This window comes from Pan paniscus, chromosome 6 (assembly GCF_029289425.2).
Source record: "Pan paniscus chromosome 6, NHGRI_mPanPan1-v2.0_pri, whole genome shotgun sequence".
NCBI classification, from domain to species: Eukaryota; Metazoa; Chordata; class Mammalia; order Primates; family Hominidae; genus Pan; species Pan paniscus.
Window position 1 is genome coordinate 188856363 of NC_073255.2, and position 9849 is coordinate 188866211.

At 48.3% G+C, this 9849-nt stretch overlaps 2 protein-coding genes across 2 annotated transcripts; both read left to right on the forward strand.

Annotated features, from left to right (window-relative positions):
• Positions 1–1031: 1031 nt before the first annotated feature.
• On the forward strand, positions 1032–3908 carry LOC100974986 (putative fatty acid-binding protein 5-like protein 3). Its single transcript, XM_063606423.1, has one exon. It carries the CDS (start codon positions 1274–1276, stop codon positions 1679–1681), a length of 408 nt encoding a protein of 135 aa, XP_063462493.1. The 5' UTR covers positions 1032–1273; the 3' UTR covers positions 1682–3908.
• Positions 3909–4064: 156 nt separating this feature from the next.
• On the forward strand, positions 4065–9476 carry LOC117981214 (putative T-complex protein 1 subunit theta-like 1). The gene is given in 3 exon segments (XM_034965443.3): positions 4065–4440; positions 4481–5183; positions 5186–9476. Coding segments are annotated over 3 exon segments (1680 nt in total). The 5' UTR covers positions 4065–4224; the 3' UTR covers positions 5947–9476.
• The last annotated feature ends 373 nt before the right edge of the window (positions 9477–9849 follow it).

A 9849-nucleotide genomic window follows, 5' to 3' on the forward strand; every position in this document is an offset into this window, starting at 1 on the left:
CTTTCCTTCTCACCTGACCACCAGTTTTCAGAACTCCTTCCAGTGGGCTACAAACCACCAGGCTGTCCCATCGCCCTTCCCCTTTCCACGAGGCCAGTTCCTACTTTTTCTTCTGCTCTTGCTTTAGACCTCTGCCCTCCGTGAGAATGGCTGTGTCCCCCTAAATGCTTCTGCCAACCTTGTGCTTTCCCCACTCACAGCTCTCATTGCCTGTAATCAAAGTGCCCAGATTAATGTCTGTATTGTCCCTAAACCCAGCGGAGATGGCAGTAGTTATCTGCCTTATTTCCCCTATTCAACAGCAGCTCGGTGAACAGTTGTAGGGTAACTGAAATGAATATGAAAATATAGGTTAGGTGTTAGAAAAAGAGCTAAGAGGATCCTTTATAGGAATGTTTATTTTATTTTATTTTATTTTTTGAGACAGGGTCTCACTCTGTCACCCAGGCTGGAGTGCAATGGCACAATCTCAGCTCACTGCAACTTCCACCTTCAGGGCTCAAGCAATCCTCCCACCTCAGCCTTCCAAGTAGCTGACTACAGGCACACATCACCAAGGCCGGCTATTGTTTTGTATTTTTAGTAGAGACAGGGGTCTTGTCATATTGCCCAAGCTGGTCTTGAATGCCTGAACTCCACCTGGCTGAGGCCTCCCAAAGTGCTGGGATTATAGGCTTGAGCCACGGCCACTGGCCAGTCGTGTTTATTTTATTTATATATATATTTATTTATTTATTTATTTATATTATTTATTTATTTATTTTTTGAGACTGAGTCTCGCTCTGTTGCCCAGGCTGGAGTATAGTGGTGCAATCTCGGCTCACTGCAATGTCCACCTCCCAGGTTCAAGAGATTCTCGTGCCTTAGCCTCTCGAGTAGCTGGGATAACAGGCACCCACCATCACACCTGCCTAATGTGTTTATTTTTTTAAAAAAAGAAACTGTATCTTTAGAGAAAATGTATACATGCATACTTTGCTACATTTTTGTTGATTGTTACATTTTACATTTGTATAACAATACAGGCAAGTCATCTTTGCACTCATAACCACATCTTTTATGCAACATCAAGCCTACTCTGAGGTACAGGCTTTCAGAAGCCTGAATTTGGAGGACCATGCCTGAACCAAATGGAGTCTCCAGAATCAAAACTGCTCAAAATAATCATTCATGGTTCTCAGACCAAATAAGATCTACTTAGAAACATTTCTCGACAGCACGCTGCCACGCCGACACAGACCCCGCTCTGCACGCCAGCCCCCCTGCACCCACCATGGCCACAGTTCAGCAGCTGGAAGGAAGATGGCGCCTGGTGGACAGCGAAGGTTTTGATGAATACATGAAGGAGCTAGGAGTGGGAATAGCTTTGGGAAAAATGGGCGCAATGGCCAAGCCAGATTGTATCATCACTTGTGATGGCAAAAACCTCACCATAAAAACTGAGAGCACTTTGAAAACAACACAGTTTTCTGGTACCCTGGGAGAGAAGTTTGAAGAAACCACAGGTGATGGCAGAAAAACTCAGACTGTTTGCAACTTTACAGATGGTGCATTAGTTCAGCATCAGGAGTGGGATGGGAAGGAAAGCACAGTAACAAGAAAACTGAAAGATGGGAAATTAGTGGTGGAGCGTGTCATGAACCATGTCGCCTGTACTCAGATCTATGAAAAAGCACAATAAAGATTCCATCATCACTTTGGACAGGAGTTAACTAAGAGAATGACCAAGCTCAGTTCAATGAGCAAATCTCCATACTGTTTCTTTCTTTTTTTTTTTCATTACTGTGTTCAATTATCTTTATCACAAACATTTTACATGCAGCTATTTCAAAGTGTGTTGGATTCATTAGGATCATCCCTTTGGTTAATAAATAAATGTGTTTCTGCTAACAAAAAAAAAAAAAAAGAAAGAAAAAGAAACATTTCTCAGGCCGGGCACGATGGCTCACAGACCAGGCACAGTGGCACACACCTGTAATTCCAGCACTTTTGGGAGGCCGAGGCAGGTGGATCCCCTGAGGTCGGGAGTTTGAGACCAGCCCGACTAACATGGAGAAACCCTGTCTCTACTAAAAATACAAAATTAGCTGGGCATGGTGGCACATGGCTACTCCGTCCCAGCTACTCAGGAGGCTGAAGCAAGAGAATTGCTTGAACCCAGGAGGCAGAGGCTGCGGTGAGCCGAGGGTGAGCCAAGATCGCGCCATTGTACTCCAGCTTGGGTGACAAGAGCGAAACTCCGAAACTCCATGTCCAAACAAAAAAAGAAACATTTCTCTGAGCCAAGATAATGTTGAGGAGGAAATGATTACAGAATAGCATATATGTATCACAATCTTATGTAAAATGGTGTAAATCTATAATTATGTATGCATACAATATGTGCAAAGTAGTAATGTTCATCAGGTTGTAAACAATGGTTATCTCTGAACTAGGATTCCAAATAACCTTTCCCCTTTTTTTTTTGAGACAAGTCTCACTCTGTTGCCCCGGCTGGAATGCAGTGGTGCAATCATGGCTCACTGAAGCCTCAACCTCCTGAGCTTAAGCAATCCTCCCGCCTCAGCCTCCCAAAGTGCAGGGATTACACGCATGAGCCACCACACCCAGACTAAATATGTGTTAAACTAAAGCAGAAGCATCATTACCCAAGTAGGCTCTATAGGAAGAAAGAGGAGACGAGTGAGGAAAGGAGAGAGAATGAAAAAAAGAGACTTAAATTGTAAGCATTGAAGGTTAGGATGGGAAGGCAATTCGCATTTAAACCTCAGGGCCCCATTTAGGCTTCTACCTCCCTGACCACTGGGAGGCTGGTTGCTTTTCACCCCTCTGGGTTCACTTCTATTTGTCTGTGAGCTGTCAGCATCCTTCCCCCCTTGTCTTGCCCTGCCTCTGCCAGGGAGGCAGAGTTGGGAGTCGTGGCACAGGCATGCACGCTGTGCAGCCTCCCACACCTGCACCCTGAAAGACCAACAGACACCCGAAGAAACCTGATACACAAGCACAAACTGATAAGATACCCAAAAAGGCAAAGGCAGACAGATAGCAAAACATGGCTAATATTACACAGTACTGCAAGAGAAAGTAACACCAAAACAAAACAAAACACAGACATCATCTCTCAGTTCCTTCTCAAAAAAAAAAAAAAAAAAAAAAAGGCCAGGTGTAGTGGCTCACACCTGTAATCCCAGTATTTTTGGAGGCCGAGGTGGGTAGATCACTTGAGGCCAGGAGTTTGAGACCAGCCTGGCCAACTATGGCCAACATGGTGAAACCCCCCATCTCTACTAAAAATACAAAAAATTAGCCGGGCATGGTGGCTGGCACCTGTAATCCCAGCTACTGGGAGGCTGAGGCAGGAGAATTGCTTGAACCTGGGAGGCGGAGGTTGCAGTGAGCTAAGATTGTACCACTGCACTCCAGCCTGGGCAAGAGAGTGCAACTCTGTCTCAAAAAAAAAAAAAAAAAAAAAGCGTGGGTGTGGTGGTGGCTCACACCTGCAGTCCTAGCACTTTGGGAGGCCAAGGTGGAAGGCTCTCTTGAGGCTAGGAATTTGAGACCTGCCTGGACAACATACAGAAACCTTGTCTCTACAAAAAATAAAAAAACTAGCTAGGTGTGGTGGTGTGCGCCTGTAGTCCCAGGTACTTGGGAGGCTCAACAGGAAGACTGCTTGAGACCAGGGAGTTGGGCCTGCAGTGAACCATGGTCATGCCCCTGCACTCCAGACAGGGTGAAGTGGGTAGTTTTTCACTTGATCTCCTCCTTATTGTATCTAACGTTTAAACAAGTCTCAGACCTGGTGCAGAGGTGCATGTACCTCCATTGCTGGACAAGGCCTGACTTTTGCCTGCTGGTAGGGCCTCCTCGGTTCTAACCAGACTTCTGGGACCTCATTCTCTATCCTGGTTCCATTTTCCACTTTGTGACTTCATCAGTTAAAGATCCCATTTCAGCCACCAAGGTTGAGAGGCCCCAAGACCCAGTTCCTTTACAGAATCAACCCTGGGGTGGCTTTAGGACTGGGCTCTTTGGAGCTCATCCTTGGACCCACAGTGGAGCGCTGGTCTGTGCTGACATCTTCAGATACCAATCAATGGGCATTTGGCTCCTTGCTTCCACTGACCTCTTGAGTACTTTCAACGATCGGTGTCAAGGGTGCCCCTGCTGCTGTTTCTAGAGCATCTCTGCAACCCACGGTGGCCTCTCCTCTCTCTGTGGGCCATGGACAGCACAGTCCCTTCAGCCCTGGAGTTGTCCCAGCGGCTGGCACTGAACCCAAGGGAGAGCCCAAGGAGTCCGGAAGAGGAGGAGCCCCACCTGCTGAGCAGCTTGGCTGCAGTCCAGACCCTGGCCAATGTCATCTGGCCTTGCTATGGCCCCCATGGCCGGCAGAAGTTCCTGGTGACCATGAAAGGAGAAACAGTGTGCACGGGGTGTGCCACTGCCATCCTCAGGGCCCTGGAGCTGGAGCACCCAGCGGCATGCCACTGCCATCCTCAGGGCCCTGGAGCTGGAGCACCCAGCGGCATGGCTCCTCCGGGAAGCAGCCCAAACCCAGGCAGAGAATAGTGGGGATGGCACAGCCTTCGTGGTTCTGCTGACAGAAGCCTTGCTGGAACAGGCAGAGCAGCTGCTGAAGGCCGGCCTGCCTCGCCCGCAGCTCCGGGAGGCCTACAGCACAGCCACTGCAGAGGTCCTGGCCACACTGCCCTCCCTGGCCATCCAGTCTCTGGGGCCTTTGGAAGATCCGTCCTGGGCCCTCCATTCTGTGATGAATACCCACACCCTGCCCCCCATGGACCACTTGACCAAGCTGGTGGCCCATGCCTGCTGAGCTATCAAGGAGCTAGACGGCAGCTTCAAGCCTGAGCGTGTTGGGGTGTGCGCGCTGCACGGGGGGACACTGGAGGATTCCTGCCCCCTCCAGGGGTTAGCAATATCTGGGAAGCTCTGTGGGCAAATGGCCGCAGTGTTAAGTGGTGCCAGGGTGGCTCTCTTTGCTTGCCCCTTTGGTCCTGCCCATCCAAATGCACCAGCAACGGCCTGTCTTTCTAGTCCTGCTGATCTAGCTCAATTTAGTAAAGGAAGCGACCAATTACTAGAAAAGCAAGTAGGCCAGCTGGCAGCCACGGGAATTAATGTGGCAGTGGTGTTGGGGGAGGTCGACGAGGAGACCCTCACACTGCGGACAAGTATGGCATCGTGGTGATTCAAGCTAGGTCTCGGATGGAGATCATTTACCTGAGTGAGGTGTTGGACACACCTCTGCTGCCTCGTCTGCTCCCTCCCCAGAGGCCAGGCAAGTGCCAGAGGGTTTACAGGCAGGAGCTGGGAGATGGTTTGGCTGTGGTATTTGAATGGGAATGTACAGGCACACCTGCCCTCACCGTGGTTCTCAGGGGAGCCACCACCCAGGGGCTGCGGAGTGCAGAGCAGGCCGTCTACCATGGCATTGATGCCTATTTCCAGCTATGTCAAGATCCCAGACTGATCCCAGGAGCTGGGGCCACAGAAATGGCTTTGGCAAAAATGCTCTCTGATAAAGGAAGCAGATTGGAAGGGCCCAGTGGGCCTGCATTCCTAGCATTTGTCCGGGCCCTGAAGTATCTTCCTAAAACCTTGGCAGAGAATGCAGGCTTAGCCGTCTCAGACGTGGTGGCAGAAATGAGTGGAGTGCACCAAGGTGGGAACCTCCTAATGAGTGTGGGAGCTGAAGGGACAATAAATGTGGCCCAGGAAGGGGTGTGGGACACCCTAATAGTCAAAGCCCAAGGATTTCGAGCAGTGGCTGAGGTGGTGCTACAGCTCGTGACTGTAGATGAAATCGTAGTGGCCAAGAAAAGTCCCACACATCAGGAGATCTGGAATCCTGACTCTAAGAAGACAAAGAAACGCCCACCTCCTGTCGAAACAAAAAAAATCCTTGGAATGAATAACTGGTGATACCCTCAATAAAACAGGGATTGCCAAGAAGGGAACAATCACCCCAAAAATGAATGTTTGCCTTTATTCCATGTTTGGTACTTGATTCAGTTTCTTTAAATAAAAACATGAAGGAACATAAAATTTCTTTTCATGTGCTTAGTTCCTTTCCAGTTCTCGAATTTTTTTTTTTTTTTTTTTTTTTTAGAGATGGAGTCTTGCTCTGTTGCCCAGGCTGGTGTGCAGTGGCGTGATCTCGGCTCACTGCAACCTCCGCCTCCCTGGTTCAAGCGATTCTCCTGCCTCAGCCTCCCGAATAGCTGGGACTACAGGTGCGCGCCACCACGCCCAGCTATTTTTTTGTATTTTTAGTAGAGACGGGGTTTCACCATATTGGCCAGGCTGGTCTCGAACTCCTGACCTCATGATCCTCCTGCCTCAGCCTCCCAAAGTGCTGGGATTACAGGCGAGAGCCACCGTGCCCGGCCAGTTCTTGACCTTTTCATTTTCTGTTTCTCTCTATCAGATTCTCTTCCTTTCCTACGATAAGAGCAGGATTCAATTCTATTAAGATTTTTAAACTGAGTACCTATGTGGGCTTTGGGCATGCAAAACACAGTGCAGCCATCTCTTCCCAACTATTTGAGCATTCCCTGCATGATATTCTGACATATATGGACTTATGTCTAGATGTCACTTTAGGAGTCTGAAAACATCAGTTGCAGCTTACAAGAGTGGTCAGTCCTTCCCGTTGTGGTTATTTGAAAAAAAAGAAGGGACTATCATCTTAAAGCACAGAGAGAGAGAGAGCAGGAAAAGGGGCTGCTGTGCTGGCAGGCAGAAATTTAACTTAAAAAAAAAAATCCTTGCCTGACACAGTGGCTCATGCCTGTAATTCCTGCACTTTGGGAGGCTGAGACAGGAAGATCGCTTGAGTCCAGGAGTTCAAGACCAGCCTGGACAACATAGTGAGACCCTGTCTCTACAAAAATAAAAATTAAAAAAAATTAGCCAGGCGTGGGCCGGGCGTGGTGGCTCAAGCCTGTAATCCCAGCACTTTAGGAGCCCGAGGTGGGCGGATCACCTGAGGTCAGGAGTTCAAGACCAGCCTGACCAACATGGAGAAACCCCATCTCTACTAAAAATACAAAAAAGTAGCCGGACGTGGTGGCACATGCCTGTAATCCCAGCTACTTGAGAGGCTGAGGCAGGAGAATTACTTGAACCCGCGAGGCAGAGGTTGTTGTGAGCTGAGATGATGCCATTGTACCCCAGCCTGGGCAAAAAGAGCAAAACTCTCCCTCAAAAAAAAAAAAAAAAAAAAATTAGCCAGGCGTGGTGATGCATACCTGTAGTCCCAGTTACTCAGGAGGCTGAGGTGGGAGGATCACTTAAGCCCAGGAGATCGAGGTTGCAGTGAGCTGTGATTGTGCCACTGCACTCCAGCCTAAGAGACAGAGCAAGACCCTGTCTCAACAAAACAAAACAAAACAAAACAAAACAAAACAAAACCAGCAAACATCCTTGGCATAGATAACAGAAGATAAGAACACATACCTGAGGACTATGCTAAGGTTGTTGTGTAGGTGAGGAGAAAGCTGAGGGTAGGGGGAAGGGCTAGGATTGGACAACCTTGGGCATTAAAGAAGGGGTCTAAGCAGAGGTGAGTGGGTTCAGCACCTAATACCCAAAGCTTTTTCCACATTTTTAACCATCCAAGTTACTCTAGGAAAAGATCAGAACCTATGGGACAGAATCTAGGAGATGAGAAGGTACAATCTCTTAGAATCATAAAAATAAAAAAGCTTTAGGCATATGCAGAGAGAATGAGACTCAAGAAACCATTGTCTTATAGCACGCATATTAGCTGCAACACAGCAAAACAAAATTTTATTTATTTATTTATTTTGAGACAGAGTCTTGCTCTGTCACCCAGGCATAGTGACTGGTGTGGCCCAGGCACCAGTGCAGCGGTGCAGTCTCAGCTCACTGCAACCTCCACCTCCTGGGCACAAATGATTCTCCTGCCTCAGCCTCCTGAGTAGCTGGGACTATAGGTGTCCACCACCACACCTGGCTAATTTTTGTATTTTTAGTAGAGACGGGGTTTTGCCATGTTGGCCAGGCTGGTCTCAAACTTTGGACCTCAGGTGATCCACCTGCCTCGGCCTCCCCAAATGCTGGGATTACGGGTGTGTCCCACCCAAATTTGCTATATCTTGATTTTGTCTAGAATCTAAGTATCCTCTTTAATGTCATCTTTAAGTGTCCTTTTTTTTTTTTTTTTTTTTTGAGATGGAGTCTCACTTGCCCAGGCTGGAGTGCAGTAGCATGATCTCGGCTCACTGCAACCTCCACCTCCCAGGTTCAAGTGATTCTCCTGCCTCACCCTCCCAGTAGCTGGGATTACAGGCGTCCGCCACTAAGCCAGACTAATTTTTTTGAATTTTTGTTTTTTTTTTTTTGAGATGGCATCTCACTCTGTCACCCAGGCTGGAGTGCAGTGGTGTGATCTCAGCTCACTGCAACCTCCACCTCCCAGGATGAAGAGATTCTTCCGTCTCAGCCTCCTGAGTAGCTGGGACTACAGGTGTGCGCCACCATGCCTGGATAATTTTTGTATTTTTAGTAGACACAGGGTCTCACCATAATGGCCAGGCTGGTCTCGAACTCCTGACCTCGTGATCCACCCGCCTCAGCCTCCCAAAGTGCCGGGATTACAGGCATGAGCCACTGTGCCCAGCCAATTTTTTTGAATTTTTTGTAGAGACGGGGTTTCACCATGTTGGCCAGGCTGGTCTCGAACCTCTGACCTCAAATGATTCGCCCGCCTCAACCACCCAAAGTCCTGGGATTACAGGCATGAACCACCAACTCCAGCATAAATGTCCTCTTTAGTTGTCAAAACATATGACTCAAACATCAAGTTGGTTTTTTTCTCCTACTGACTATGGAGAAGTTGACCAGAATTTGACCTCAATTTGGCCAGATCCAGACTCTTCTTCTGAGATTACAGGATCAAGGTCTCCTAGCATGCTAGGTCTCAATCCTCAAAGGCTTTGGCTTTGGGGTTGGCTACATATTTCTCTTCCAAGATGAGCTGCTTGCTTCAATTCCAGAAGCAGTTGAATTTCAGAAATGACAATTCCCGGAGTACATTTTCTTTTTCTTTTTTTTTGAGACGGAGTTTCACTCTTGTTGCCCAGGCTGGAGTACAATGGCATAATCTCGGCTCACCACAACCTCCGCCTCCCAGGTTCAAGCGATTCTTCTGCCTCAGGAGTAGCTGGGATTACAGGCATGTGCCACCACGCCTGGCTAATTTTGTATTTTTAGTAGAGACGGGGTTTCTCCATGTTGGTCAGGCTGATCTCGAACTCCTGACCTCAGGTGATCCGCCCACCTTGGCCTCCCAAAGTGCTGGGATTACAGTCATGAGCCACTGCGCCTGGCCATTCCTGGAGTACATTTTCTACAAGAACTTGTAGCTGGTGGACTCATCCCAGACCCCTTCCAGCTTTGTGACACTGCTTTACTGTGCTCCAGGTTGATCTAGCAACCAGAGAACAATAGCCACAATCCAGAGAAAACGGGAGGAAAATGAGAACTGAGTCCTGGGAAATGAAGGAGATGAGAGGCTGACTTGGATAGTGGAGGCTGGGACTGAGCCTTGGGAACTGCTCATCCATTTGGGCTATATGTAGGCCAGTCATGGTGGCTCATCACCTCTAATCCCAGTAGTTTGGAAGGCCAAGGCAGGCGGATCGCTTGAGGTTAGGAGTTTGAGACCAGCCTGGAGAGCACACTGATACTCTTTTTCTACAAAAAAATAAATAAATTACCCAGGTGTGGTGGCATGCACCTGTAGTCCCACTTATTCGGAAGGCTGAGGCAAGAGAATCTCTTGAACCTAGGAAGCAGAGG